Consider the following 15,006-nt stretch of genomic DNA (forward strand, 5'->3'; position numbering starts at 1 on the left):
GTTGGGCGCTTTAACATAATTTTTTTCTTTGTTCCCTTTGTGGCAGCCTTCAATAAGAAAGGGTGTGCTGCCAAGAATGCTAGAAGAAATCTTGAAGACTAGGATAATGGTGAAACAGTCAATGAAGGCTTATAAGCATGACAAGGCTATAACTCGAATGCTTGAAGCTCGACAGTTGGGTCTTAAATTTATAGCTAATTTTACATTTGGTTATACTGCTGCTAATTTTTCTGGAAGAATGCCATGCACTGAGGTAAGCCTTGCAGGTAAAAATGCAGAAAAACTGTGGAAAAGACACTATTAATAAAGTATAGGCAGATAGCACAGCAGTATTATTTGAAACACGTTTAATCTAAATACCTTTATAAAAGCTGGTTTTATTTGTAGTACTGAAAATCAGCAACTTGGGATTTATTTGTGATCCTTTTTAAAAAAAAAAAAAAAATCTTATTTTTATTCTTCCTATGAAAAGAGCATTTGGAGTTGGCATTTCTGTAGAACTCTCTCCAAAGGTAGATTACAGTTCTAATAGTGGAAATAAAATAAAACATTGTAGCTGTTTCATAGTTTTCATGAAAGGAAGAATCAGCAGAATCCAAAAACTAGATAAAATGATCCTACGCGGTCTTGTTGTGCTCCTTACACTTCTAATATGCCTAAAGAAGTTTAAACCAAGTTTTCCTTTATTTTAATTCTTAATAATTTTTGATCACGCTTCCTTTAATTCTTGCTATTTTAGGGTAATGTAAATTACCTTTTTCTTTATTACAAGCATTTAAACCATTAAATAAAATACATTGTCTCTATATAGTAATTTTCAGAAGCAAGGTTAGACTGTGTTTACCAAGAGCTAGTATTGGGTTTAGCAGTAAAGATTTTCAATTTATCTTTAACTTTGCAGGTTGGGGATAGCATTGTCCACAAAGCCAGAGAAACATTGGAGCGTGCTATAAAACTGGTGAACGATACAAAAAAATGGGGTGCTCACGTTGTGTATGGTGATACTGACAGGTATTAATGGTCTGCCTCTTACAGTGTTTTAAAACCATAGCAGTTCTTCATAGATATATTTTTCTTTTGTCTCAACGAGGGAAATCTATGATACTGAAAAGAGTACATGGACCCTCTCTGGGATGATGCTTACTTAGGTCTTGCAGAATATGCAAAGTAAATGATATTTGTTTTCTTGGAGTTTCTTTTGGGACTCTTAGAAAGAACTTTGAGGGTTTCCTTTCCTTTGAAAATTATGAGGAACAGAAAGAGGGGGGAGAAAATATTTTGTTCAGGTGTGAATTAATGTAAGTCTTATTTATTGAATTAATATTTTTGTGTCTGTTTCTGATGATATTTTTTATTTTGGAAAATAGAGTATTTACAATATAGTAGGCATTGCATGTTGATACTTAGAGGAAGGCGCTATTTTTAAGCTTCAAAAGCGGACACAATTCAGAAGCAGCCACCAGAGCATACAAAGATATGATTAGGCTGCCTGAAATACATCAATATAAATATCTTCCATTTCTCAGTCTAGGATACACTCTAGGCATATCCATCTCTGGTGCTAGTCTTGGATAATTTTTCAGCCATGGGAAACAAAGCTTGTCTGGCTGTCCTTCCTTAATAATTTGTGAATCCAATGACTGATTTCAGCCAGATTTCATGAAAGTCTTGAAATTTCAAATATACTAAATTCATAGTAGCTTCACCAAAAAAAAGAAATTGCTGGAGAATGGAGGTAAAATCCTATTGCCGCCTGTAATGGTAAAAAAGGACATAGCCAGATCTCTCTACAGTTGTCTCCTGGGAACTCAGGTTTTGCCTGAGCAGTCACATCTGCCTCACCAGAGAGTCAACAGCATTTGTTGTGCCTTTAGCACTCCTAATCTCATTCTGAACTGAAGTTTCTGAGGTTTTTGGCTTTTCCAGCTGAAGGAAGGGAACAGAATTGATAACAACATCCCTGCCTTGCCACCAGGAAATAGCTTATAAATTTCAGGAACTATGTTGACCAGATCTGTGCTTATTTCCTGTGTCTGATTTCCCGTAGCATGTTCGTACTCTTGAAAGGAGCCACGAAGGAGCAGTCTTTTAAGATTGGTCAAGAAATTGCTGAAGCTGTAACAGCAACAAACCCCAAACCTGTTAAACTGAAGTTTGAAAAGGTAAAAGGAAGATACTTTGCTTTGCTTCAAGTGTGTTGGGTGAAAACTTTGTTATCCTAAAAAAAAAAAAAGGCGGGGGGGGCGGGAGTGAAGAGGAAAGATTTTCTGGACACTAACATTGCATAAAGGATATACAGCAGTCGTGTGCTGCCCTGCTTCTGCAGGTGTATTGCAAGCTCCTTAGTGCCTCAGGGACCTTGTCAGAGGAGCACTGCAGCATGAACAGCAAAAAGAAATATTCCTACTTTCACATCAGGGTGCCTGGTGGCCTCTTGCACTGGCAGCACCAAGCAATGTGGAATTCCTGTCTCATGAATTTTTGGAAATGTCTCCCTCAGTTTTGCATTATATACGTACAATCAAACCGAGGTGTGCGACTTGGTAGAGAAAATGTACACCATCCCTTGGAGTGATTCCAGAGCATTAATTACAAACCTGATAACTTATTGTTCAGCCAGCTTTAGCACACTTCAAGATATGTCCATGTGATACATGTAAAATGAAAAATCAGAAAAATCCATTCCGTAGGCTTTTGGGAGAAGTATTAATGACAATAAGCCTTTTATAGAAGAGCAAGGCAATATAATACTAATTTTTGTGGAAGTTTATTGTTGGAAAGTCAGTAGCAATCAGTTCAGGTGCTCGAGATATTTTCAAAGTACATATCTGACTCAACAGATTCAATCAGAATTCATAAGCAAATTGCCATTTGTCACAGAAAATACAGTAGAAAAATATTAGCAAGAGAAGTCAGGATACCTGTGGAAGGCACAGCAACTGTTCCTCACTGACTAACGTACAGGGACCCTTCCCACTTTGAGGCAATTCCATGTCATTCAGCTGAAGGAGTAATGAGCCAGAAAAAAATACTAGGTGCAAGGATATACTGGTGAAGGTGTCAGAGCGCTTCACTTCAAGTGCCCTTATTCGCCAGTGGGTCAAAATATTGAGTACTCTCCTAGGGCAGCTTCCTGGCACAGGAAGAGGAAAGTGCCTCAAAGCTGGAGCATCTGTTCAGGAAGTGGGACACCTCTGTGCAGGACCTTGTTCAGCCCGAGGCGATCTAAACTCACTTCTCCCTCTTCCATGAGAGCCAGGAAGATGTGGTGTTCTAGTAATACTGGGAAGAAATTGTTCCCCGTTCTTCTGAAACTGCTCAATGAATACTGACACAATCAAGAATGAAATAAGAGGCTGGAGAAAACAAGCAAAAGAGATCAGGACTAAAAATCCATTTGTGAGGAAACTGTTCTCCAAGCAGAGGCATTTAAAAAGCACAGTTTTCCCGAATGAAGATGCCTGCTGATTTTAGGCACCTCATAATTAGATGAAGTTTGAAAATGGAAAGCTCAAAGCCACTGCTTTTGCTGGGAAAGTTTTCTTCTCTCATTATTAAAATGAAGTTGTCGTCCTTTTTAAGAGAGATAATACAGTTCTGTACAAAGGCTGACAGATGCAATCAGAAAAGTAAAGGTACTCAAAACCAATTATGCTGCGTGTCACTTTCGTCTGAGCTTCAGGTTGCTTAGCCTTTACAGCTTGACAAAATATAAAGTGATTAAGAATGGAACACCACTGAATCCCAACTTCCTCAGCCATTCCTTAACAGTCCTTTGATCTAGTTTGTTGGTTTTAATGATAAAAAAAAAGGCAAAAACACAACAAACCACAAAGCAAAGTATTCCTTAGAAAACCCTCTATGTTCAGAGCCACTTTGTATTCCCAACGTGCCAGACTGGGCTATCTTCTTTCTGAACATTCCAGGTCTACTTGCCCTGTGTCCTGCAAACTAAAAAGAGGTACGTGGGTTACATGTATGAAACACTGGACCAGAAGGACCCAGTATTTGACGCAAAAGGCATAGAGACAGTCCGAAGGGACTCCTGTCCTGCTGTTTCCAAGGTAAAATACTGATGCATTTCTTCCTGAATGAAGCTATAGAAGTCTGTTACTTCATTGTGTATTTGCCCTTTGTCAGAGTTTCTGGTCCTTGTGAGTTGTCTGAGACCGTCTGGTTTTCTGGTACGAGCCATTTAAATTCAAGATTTTGCACAGTGCTACAAGGACTTGCACTTTCTATCTTAACCCCACTATCTTACAGCCCTTAAAAACCCCATCAAAAGCCTCAGCCCCATGCCAGTTCTCTAGAAGACCATTCTTGATCCAGTTCACGTTAACTGGAAGTATTACTCCAAGATGAGTCCGAGGCACACTGATGTGTTTGCTAAATAGCTCACTTACCTAAATCTAGTTTAGCTAAGAATTCATTTAAAATACACTTCCTTGCCTGTTTATTTTAAGCCAGGTATTGGGGAATTAAAAAGAAAAGGCTCTTGTTCTTAATCAAGTCAAAACAAATTTACGCCCGTAAGAAAGGTGACCGCTTAGGAGGATTTACTTCCATTTTTCGTTTTAATCACAACTCTTTTGTTTGCCGAGGTGGTCAGAAAGTTAAGGCAAAATATTTCAGATGATGGGAAAAATCTTCTCTCATATCTGGCAAACCTCTGTAATTGTTGCAACAGTCTTAGTGCCAGAGTATGGATAATGTCATGAAAGGTGTGTCAAATGGAGGAAAAAGTTGTCCAGTAATGTGTTTATGAATGTCTTTGAATGGAAAAGAATGCAACCTGTTGTCATACTAGCATTCTAGTTCACAACTGATACTTTTTCTAAGCAGTGTATTAATATTTCCATATAATTTACTGAATTATTTGGAATTAATTACTTTTTAGTTAAACATACGTGTTTTTCTCACCTTCCTCCTTTGGTTGTAAAGATACTTGAGTGTTCTATCAAGCTGCTATTTGAAACACGGGACATAAGTCAGATCAAACAGTACGTTCAGAATCAATGCATGAAGTTACTGGAAGGAAAAGCCAGCATGCAGGACTTCATCTTCGCAAAAGAGTACAGAGGGAGCTCAGCTTACAGACCTGGATCCTGCGTACCAGCCCTGGAAATCACCAGGTAATGAGGTGAAGGAGTGCTGATCGTAGGGGGTTTTTTGTCTTGACCTTTGTGCTGCCGAGTTCTGGGTGACAGTGAGATGTCTCCTTCAGATACTGCTGCAGCAGTTGGCTCTGACTTCTGCTGTGTGTGAAGAGAGATCAGGCATCAGGCAGCCCTGGAAAGCCGTTTCGTAGTCCTGGAAAGAGCCATGCGTGTTCCAGAGTAAAGGCTCTTGTCAGGACCCTGTAACGCTGTGTTCACTGCTGTTACGCTTTGCTTTTTGTACAAGGGCTTGACTCTCCAAGATTGCCCGTCACTCATAAATATTCGATATGTTAAAAATTGTAATAGTGACATCTCTCCATGCTGCGAAATACATTACCAGGCATAATTTTTCATTTCTTAACTACCACCTTACTTAAAGTTAGGATTTCATCCTGTTGATATTGTTTACTAGCCATAGATAACATGACCTGGCACATTTTGCCACCTAGCTTAATATCTAAAGAATTAAGCCATGCTTTTTAACTAAAATAAAATTCAAGTCCTGGGATTGATACCTGCTTCAAATTGAATTGTCCTTTGATTTGTGGGTACTTGAGCTCTTTTTCAGTACCCTGGCTGCTTTTTATTAAAATATTTCTTAAGGAAGGGATAGATAGAGAGCAACCTGCATGGAAATCCGAGTGACCTGAAACAGAACCTATCTTTAGGGCTCGTGTTCCAAGTTTTAAGATTTGGGTCTGATCATGGGAGAGATTAAAAATGAAACAACTTGGTCCTGTGCTTTGTAATGGACACTGACTTCAGGCATCTGGAGAGCTACTAATACAGTCAGATGGGGAGGCGACGAGCGAGCGAAATAGCTATGGATTTGTCTCTGGATGCATTATAAAGGCTGTTTTTAAACAGGAGAATGCTTGCCTATGACCGTCGCTCTGAACCACGAGTTGGGGAGCGAGTGCCCTACGTCATTGTGTACGGCATGCCCGGGCTGCCCCTGATCCAGCTGGTGAGGCGGCCCATCGAGGTCCTGCAGGACCCCAGCCTGCGGCTGAACGCTACGTACTACATCACCAAACAGATTCTGCCGCCGCTGGCCAGGGTGTTCTCGCTTATTGGCATAGACGTCTTCAGCTGGTACCACGAGCTGCCACGGGTAAGGGTTTGGAAACAAACAGGTTACACATGCAGCGCATCTACACAGGGATGAGTTTGATCCTGACTTTTAGCAGAAGGAGATTTACACGAGGCAACAGCAAAGGTTATTTTACAAGGCAGTGTTTGATACCAGACACGCAGACCTGATTCTTAGATCTTCTGTCTGGTTTTTTTTTCACTTAGTAAATCAGTTTTTTCAGCCAGCCCTTCTGTGCAGGGTTGATCACAGTCATGTTCTGTATTCTGACCCCTTCCATAGGTTAAAAGAACATTTTGCCATAACGGTGTATTTTCAGCAGTACTTGTATATGCATCTCTTTGGCTGTACCACCTTTTAAATCTCCTCGTAGATGTTGGAACTCCTGTTTTTTCCAAGATGTTCCGAAGAACTTTCCTCTCTAGAAAAGGTGGCAACGCCCCAGCAGCAGGAACACTTTTTTTTAAAAATCTGTATCACCAGAAATTCTAAACTAATTACACCAAAACTGACTTTCCTAAAAAGTTACAGAAACCATTGAGATGCAGGAAGAGAAGTGTTAGGTTTTAGTTTGTGATTTCCCTGGCAAAAAGGGATGGTGAAAGTGTATCTGTGTAGTTGGTTACTTTGCTTCGTGCAGACTGCGGCAGCACAGCACTACGTCATGTGTCCCCCCGCAGACCTGTCATAGAGCCTTGACTGACTTGAGGTCTGCTGCTTTCCTCTGCCTTCCCGATGGCGCTGACACGCTCACCTTAAGTACCTGCAGCAAGCTGCTCTAAAAGGCAGAGAGTGCCCTGACTTTCTGCGAGGCCGGGGAGCACCGAGCAGGTGACCGGGAGAAGAGCAGCTGGGTGTTTGGAGCAGGAGAGTGAAGGGCAGCACAAAGCCGAGTCAGGCAGCGCCAGGAGCGAGTGCAGAGAACGGAGGGGCAGTGGCGGAGCTTTGTCCAGGGAAATCGGAGCATGAGCCAGAGCCACAGACCAAAGGACGGTGGCAGCTCCATGACCGGGACTGCACCGGCACAGCAGCAGGAGGGGAGGTGGGATCCGGAAGGCAGCCCTGGGGCTGCAGCCAGGGCACGTTTGGATGTGAAGTAGATCAGCGCCTACGAAGGAACAGCTGCAGGAGGTAGAGTTTGAGCTGAGATCAGGAGGTTGGCGTGTGACTGAGGATTTCTTGGTTTCTCTCTCTTTTCCAATGAGTTTCCCTGTGAAATAGGTGCGGGTAGGCTCTGCTCAGTGTATCACTTCAGGGCAGGCGCTACGCTCTTCAGAGCGATGGGATCCATGTCAGTAATTTGCGTATGAGCCCGTGCCCTGCCGGCTGTGTTGCACATTCGTGCTCCTTTTAAAAAACCAGCTATGTAATCTAGGAATAAGGCGAGCTGCTCTCTTCAACGCTCATTACCTCTTCGTTGGTTTTTCTTTTGACAGATTCAGAAAGCTGCCTCGGCTGCCCGCAGTGAGCTAGAAGGACGCAAAGGCACAATCTCCCAGTACTTCACGACCTTACACTGTCCTGTGTGTGACGAACTGACCCAGTATGGGATCTGTAATAAGTGCAGAAGCCAGCCACAGCACGTGGCAGTGATTCTCAACCAGGAAATCCGCGAGCTGGAGCGTAAGCAAGAGCAGTTGGTCAAGGTACGATTAAAGCACGGTCAGACGTCTGTCGCCCGAGGACAGAGCTGACGTTTCAAAGCAGCCTGTTGCTGAACGCCCCCAGCAGAAGTGGGAAGCACAGTCTGGGTGTTCAACGTGTCACAGCTGTTTGCTGTTCCCACTGCTGTTGGAGGCAGCGCGGCAGCTGTTGCTCTCCTTAGCTCGGCGTAACACTGAAGGCAAAGGGGGGGATCGGAACAGAAGATGCTTTTGCTCCTTTTCTTCTCTTTCTAAGAGTATCTTACATGGTTTGTAGGTGCCTTTTTATAGTGACAGTGATGGAGAGTTGTAGAAGCATGAAAGATTCACTTTTTTTTGCATTAAAATAGCTGGTGATTTTCTAGTAACAAAAACGTTTCTCCCAGAAAATGTATTTATTTATATCTGTAACGTGGATGTGGTTTAGCTTGGGGGTTTTGTTACCTTTCCTCTCAACAGGAATTTTCTAAGGTGTTTTTTTTCCCTTGAGCTAGAAATCAATTAAGAGGGTGGCTGACTGTGCTCACAAATATATTCTGGCAAAGCACAACACCTCCCCTTGCGGAACAGACGCATATCCTCACCTGATTTTCATACAGTCATATGTTATCATTAATAAATATCTTTGTTAAAATCGATTTTTAGCACTAGCACGTGAACCATTTTTAAAGACTTGTCTGAATTGCAGGGATATAAATGTTGCTGTAGTCCAGGCATTGATTTGACAGGTTCTCATGGGATCTGTTGCTAGAAAACCGTTACAATTCACTGTTCATAAACGTTGCATTATTGAGGTGTGGACTTCTTGTATTTCTTGCTGTATTTTGTAGTATTTGCTGTGATCTGATTTGTAAGTGGCAGCAAAGGCAGGTGACACGTGTTCTGCAGTTTGCCTGTGGTACCCTGAACTTTTTACATGGCTTGTGTTCGAGACGACTACATCAGAACTTGGCAGGCTGGCCCAGCCCACGGAAGGATCAGTGGGTTTGGTCAGAACATTCTCTTGTCCCTGCAGCACACAACAGTTGGCAGGGCCTGGGACCCTGTTCTAGTCAGTGCTTGATGACTCAGCCTCTCTGTAAGAGCATCTGTGTTATTTTAACGTGGAGACGTGTGTGTGCATATAGATACATATATATATATATCTGTCTCCTTCACAGCTTAAATTCTTGGCCCTCCTACATTACAAACATGCCAGAGCCAGCAGAAAACTGATATAACACTGAATTGTACGTTGTTTTAAAACGCACTTAAGAACTACATGTCGTAGATGAAGGCCGTGGGCTTCTCCCCCCTTACACAAACGGAACTTAGAAAGTGTCTCGAGTACCATTTCGTTTAGTCCCTCGTGGTCAGTCCAGCCACAGCCCCTTTCAGGAGGACAAGGGTTGACTGACTTCTGAGCTGCCTCTAGTGGTTACAAACCTGGAGCAAACCATGTAAATCCGGTCCCTTTTGGTCAGGGTCGAGGTCAGAGGACTGGTATCCTCTGAGGGGTCACGTGTGGGGCTTGGCCGAGAGGGGCTGCTCCTCCCCGGCTGCTGCCAGGGTGAGCTTCTGGTCGCTGCGCAGCGATTCAGTGCTGAGACGGGCCTGGCTGAGGGGGTCTCTGGTGACCAAATAATTTTAACATGGAAAGAAGGAAAAGAAGTCATTTTAAAAGTAAGAGTGTATGATTCTGATTTGTTGTTCAAACTATGCAGAAGGCAGGACAACATCGTGTGACGTTTTGGTGTTACAAAACACAAGCATGGTTGGAAGCAAATTTCTGAGTTTTTTGGAAGAACCGTTGGAGGTGGCAGGTACTGGAAAGGATTAGAAGTAAAATAGCAAAAGAGCGCTCTGAAGGTAGCTACCTTTGGAAAAACTGTGCCTGCTGCTATTTATTGCATTAAGTACCTCATGTTAAAAGTACTTTCAAGCAGCATTTACAAGTAGTTCCGTGAACAAGGAGAGCAGCGGAACCTGCGTATTTCTGGCTTGGGATTGATCAAGTCCCTTTCCTGTGCAGAGGAATAACCGTTCTTGTCCTTTTTCACTGGGAAGCTCTTAAACAGGGTAAGCTTATCGTGGATGTAACACACTGCCCCGCCTCATTCCACTCAACGTCTTTACCTTGTTTTTCCAAGTGCCACCAGGCAGGAGTAGAACCTCCCTGGCAGGACGGAGACCCGAGCACGTGTCTGGCCAGGGCAGGAGAGGCTGCAGCAGCAGCGAATGGAGCTTCTCTGATCCCTCTGGGCTGGGGGGGAGCTTGGTGCTGGCAGGGCTGTGCCCGCTCTGCTGGCACAGTGCCGGGGTCGCGGTAGTGCGAGGGATTTATGCCTTGCCTGGGTTAAGTTTAAAATAATCTCTTCTGCTTTTTTACATGCAATCTAGATATGCAAGAACTGTACAGGCTGCTTCGATCGACAGATCCCGTGTGTCTCCCTCAACTGTCCCGTACTTTTCAAGCTCTCCAGAGTGAGCAGAGAACTGTCAAAGGCACCGTATCTTCGCCAGCTACTTGACCAGTTTTAAATGATCTGTGTTACAGGATTCCAGGTGCTATTTTTTTTTCTTCAGTGTTTACCACACTAAGACTATTGTGCATGGTGCTTTTCCAATTCTCATCTAGTCCAGGATTTCCATTTTAACTGTCGGATTTATTATCTGAGGAATAACGAACGCTTATCCTAACTAAATTAAAAAACAAAATACGTTTGTTGATCTATGACTAGCTCACTTTTTAAGATGTACAAATTTCTTCTTTCTTTCATGTTTCTAACATACTGTTTTATAATGCTGATGTTGAACTAGCTCTGTGTAACATCTTGTAAATCCATTTCAAAGTAGAAGTCAAGTTTACTTCCTGGAGGAAGGAGCACTGAGAACCTCTTGAGACGATAAAACCATTAGTGTGTGTTCTTGAACTGTCAGTATCAAGACGTGTTACTTATATATTATCCATTCACTTTATAATTTTGTCTGCGAAATATTTTGTAAATACACTTTTTTACTTTTCAAACAACTGAGTAAAATAATGTGCAATGACTTTTATACAGATAATTTTAAAGTCGGTTGGTATATCTCCTCCTAAGTTTTGCTCGATTCCAAGTAGATTGTTATTTTGATCAGACTGTGCAAGCAGTAGTATCACGTGTAGCATTTTGAAACATTATTTTCTAAAAATTGCTGTCTTGCTTTAGCTATTAATGGGGCATTGTGAGGAACTGTGCAAAGACATTTTTGTTACAAACCTGTGGGACTGTTGCAATACTTTAAATATAAAATTTTATTCCATTTTTGCTTGTTTTGTATAGACATTTCTATTGCTTCTAAATATGCTTAAAATATTTTCTTTCCTTACGTACTGTACAGTTAAATCTTATTTGCCACCATCTTGACAAAATGTGTATTTAGAATATTTGTATAACTGTATAAAATGGAAAAGGAATTATGTGGTCAGTGCATTGTTTTCTAAACTGGAAATCATTTTGTTTTAGAAGTTAATAATGGAAACCATATTAAAGTTGAATAAAATGATATGGTAAAAATTATATGCTTTTTTCATGCCTGCCCTCAATTGCAGACCCCTTTGTTTCCCTCGTTTGGAACACAAAGAGCGAAGCAGACAGGACTGCTCAAGTGAGAGTGAAGAATCCACAATTCAGGTTCCAGCTTAAGCTTTGGGATCTAAAACCTCGATATCGATCCCTGGAGGCCCCCCCCAAACCAGAGGAGAAACAGTTCCGTTTTTCAGCTAGTCAAAACAGGAGGGCGTTTTAAAGGTAAAGTCCAGCATAGCTTTGAAAAATAGAACAAAACTTTATTTACATCAAGGAACCCAAGTGCCTTCTCCAGTTCAGAATTTATTACATTCAAGATCCAAGTCAGTCTATTAAATTTCACATTGTGCCGTGCAATGTAAACCCACACCGAGCAGAATAAAAACTATCATCACGTATCTAACAGAACAGCCACGGACTGCGACGCGCTTTTATGCAAACTGAAAAAATAAAACCAAATCATCAAGGCACAAAACTCTGCTGCTCTGGCGTTCTGGCATTCCTCCTGTACAGAATGAAAGTGCAAGTGCCAGGACCACCCATTACCGCTCGTTCCAGCGCTTGGCAGCGCTTCAGGGATAAATAAAAATATTAAATGACATTTAACTGCAAGAGGTTGCCTTTAACACCGGAGTAAACAGGCAAGTGCTCATCTCAACTCCGTCCTGGCTTCACAGACAAAAAAAGGATTCCTACTAAATTCAGGTATCTCATCTCATCCGTGGGCCTCAGCACAGAGGTGACATTTCAGCATAAGCAAGGCAGGGGTAAAGTAATGCAGTTGACTTCAAGTCATTTCACCCCACAACATTAACGTTTAGTGTTCAGGCTTTCTGGAGTATCTGTAACTTAAAAGGCACCATAACTGCAATTGTACCTAGAACCACAGAATGGGACCTTAAAGACCACCTAGTTCCAACCCCCCTGCCATGGGCAGGGACACCTTCCACCAGACCAGGTTGCTCCAACCCCATCCAGCCTGGCCTTGAACACTGCCAGGGAGGGGGCAGCCACGGCTTCTCTGGGCAACCTGTGCCAGTGTCTCACCACCCTCACAGTGAAGAATTTCTTCCTAATATCTAATCTAAATCTCCGCTCTTTCAGTTTGAAACCGTTACCCCTCATCCTATCACCACACTCCCTGATCAAGAGTCCCTCCCCACCTTTCCTGCAGGCCCCCTTTAAGCACTGGAAGGCTGCTGTGAGGTCTCCCCAGAGCCTTCCCTTCTCCAGGCTGAACAACCCCAACTGTCTCAGTCTGTCCTCACAGGGGCGGTGCTCCAGCCCCCTGACCATGACCCTCCTCTGGACCTGCTCGAGCAGGTCTGTGTCTTTCCTGTGCCGGGGGCCTCAGAGCTGGATGCAGCACTCCAGTAGGAACCAGTACGCCTGGTACACCAGGAAGCAATTCACTTTGGGAGGAAATTTAAGCAGGTAAAAACTAACATTCACTGTCTAAAGCCAAGCCTTGAGGAACACCACCATCCGAGAACTAGGAAAGCTACAGCCTTGAACACCACAGATTTCTAGACCTGCTGTGAGCTGGACTCATTGTTGGAAATGCCCTCGATCTGTTTTAATCTTGAATTGCTTTAAACGTTTCATTTTCATTAAAGGGCAACCCCTGCTATGAAAAGCACGCTTTTAGGGAGAATTCTGTTAAGTAGATTCCATTCCAAGGTTGAGGCCAGAACTAAAACACTGAGGGCTCCAAGTGCTCACTAAGATGCCTCAAAACTTAGATGTCACCCACACATCAACTGGACGTGCTTCTACCTGGTACCGCCCAAGGTAACCATGCGAGTTCTGGTCTGGCCGCCTGCCACTGGCTTTTGGTTCCTTCACCTTCTGTAAAAGGCTGCTCTCACCATGGCATTCCAGGCTGTTGCTCCATTCCTCCTCCTTGGCCCCTGCCTTTAAGGGGCGAAATGGGGATCAATTCAAGTGACTCGTGCAGGAATTAATACAGCCAGTTAAAAAAAAAAAACACCTTTGTTTTGCACAGTATTTTTACATTCGTTGGGAAGACAGCAACACAAGTAACTGTGTATGTATACATACATACATACATACATATATGCAATAAGCAGCTAAGTTTCAATGAGGTTAGAGCACATTTCCTAATATCTGGCTTTAATTTCATTTTTCTGGTTTTTAGTACTGGACTATGCCAGAGGTGTTCGCTATCCCTGAGCACAATCTTACATGCAGGACATTCCAATCTGAACTTCATTCCAAAAATCAGCGTATGACTTGGGGGGATTATTTTAAATCTTGCTTGCCAGGCGTGTTTCTTAAACTCATTTTCTCCTGGCAACATGATCTCAGGTGGGGGGGACACGACACTTTTCTACACCGCCGCCAGCTGAGGTAAAGCCTCTGGACTGCAGTTACAGCGGGAGCTGCCGCAGAACCAGCTCCCCGTCTTCTGCTGGCTGTCCTGCACCGAACTGAGGCTCTGCTAAAGGAAACCTGGGACCTTCGGAGGGAGGGTAGGGGTGGGGGTGTGGAAACTCCTGCAAAACCAGAGCAGAGGCAGTTGTCACCTCCCCCCCCCCCCAACCCAGCGGGCTGTCCTTGCCCTCAGGTAACAGCCCCAACTTTCCACACAGCCCCAGGGCAGTTACTGTAGCGTGCAGGAGGGGAAAGGGGAGCTGTAGAAACACCGGCGTAATCCGCCCGCCGTTCAGTCCCCCCCACCTCTGCCCCAGCACGCCGGCTGTTGCCGTGTGACACCAGGCAAACACGCCAGCCCACACCCACTTCACTCCCGTCGAGCAAATAGTGGCACACGGACCGCGAACAGGATTTGGCCTGATGATACTTAAAAGTGTTTGTCATGACTCCCTTCAGCGAAGAGGGGAACCCTCGTGCAGGCAGTGAAACCAGGCCGTATTTTAAAGTGCAGGTTCATGCATTGCACTGGGGAAGATGCCACGGAAGTGCAACGTGCACACACAAGGAAAAGAGGAACCCAGAAAAACCCACAATGGCGCTGCAGTGCCGACAGCGGAGGGAGAGGGAGGCCCTCTGGCATGGCAAGATGGAAAAAAATGATGCATTTTCACTGTAAGTTGACTCCCGCTTCTTACCAGCTTCTCAGAAGAAAGGAAAAAGCCACGAGGTTCAAGGTTGCACACTCGGAGGACAAGAAAGGGAACAAAACCAGACCTGAAAATACGCTGAACATCCAAGGTTCTGTGCTGGGTTACACCTACAGCTCTTCTTACAGTTAGTAAATTAAACTTCTTAGCAAGGAAAAAAAAAAAAAACTAACAAAAGTGCAAAATAAAAAAAAAACCACCAAACATGAGCTCATTCTGATCAGTCCAGCCTTAAAAAAAATACTCAAACTACAAATTCAGAGTTTCAAGTAGACAAGCTGCAGGATCACCCTTTCAGAGTTTGCCATCAGCCACTGGCTTTTTTGCTCTTGCTGGGGAGGGCTCGCTGGCACCTGCTGCTTAGCAGCCGTGAGCCTACAGATACAGCCCCCCGCGGCTCCCGAGGAAGAGCTGCCCGTGAGTCATCGCCCGAGGCAACACCACCCGCGTGGCACCAAC

The 15,006-nt window shown here is 43.7% G+C and overlaps 1 protein-coding gene across 2 annotated transcripts in view; it reads left to right on the forward strand.

Annotated features, from left to right (window-relative positions):
- REV3L (REV3 like, DNA directed polymerase zeta catalytic subunit) overlaps positions 1 to 11,357 on the forward strand; it is a 124,918-nt gene extending 113,561 nt beyond the window's left edge. For both annotated transcript variants that reach the window (XM_086482432.1, XM_086482431.1), the window contains exons 25-32: positions 47 to 253; positions 902 to 1,011; positions 2,048 to 2,162; positions 3,927 to 4,064; positions 4,942 to 5,132; positions 6,027 to 6,273; positions 7,689 to 7,898; positions 10,275 to 11,357. In XM_086482432.1, coding sequence (XP_086338558.1) covers positions 47 to 253; positions 902 to 1,011; positions 2,048 to 2,162; positions 3,927 to 4,064; positions 4,942 to 5,132; positions 6,027 to 6,273; positions 7,689 to 7,898; positions 10,275 to 10,415 — 1,359 coding nt within the window. In that variant the 3' untranslated portion in view covers positions 10,416 to 11,357. The remainder of the gene's footprint in view (positions 1 to 46; positions 254 to 901; positions 1,012 to 2,047; positions 2,163 to 3,926; positions 4,065 to 4,941; positions 5,133 to 6,026; positions 6,274 to 7,688; positions 7,899 to 10,274) is intronic.
- Positions 11,358 to 15,006: the final 3,649 nt, after the last annotated feature.

This window comes from Leptosomus discolor, chromosome 2 (genome assembly GCF_034619465.1).
Source record: "Leptosomus discolor isolate bLepDis1 chromosome 2, bLepDis1.hap2, whole genome shotgun sequence".
In the NCBI taxonomy this organism is placed as follows: domain Eukaryota; kingdom Metazoa; phylum Chordata; class Aves; order Leptosomiformes; family Leptosomidae; genus Leptosomus; species Leptosomus discolor.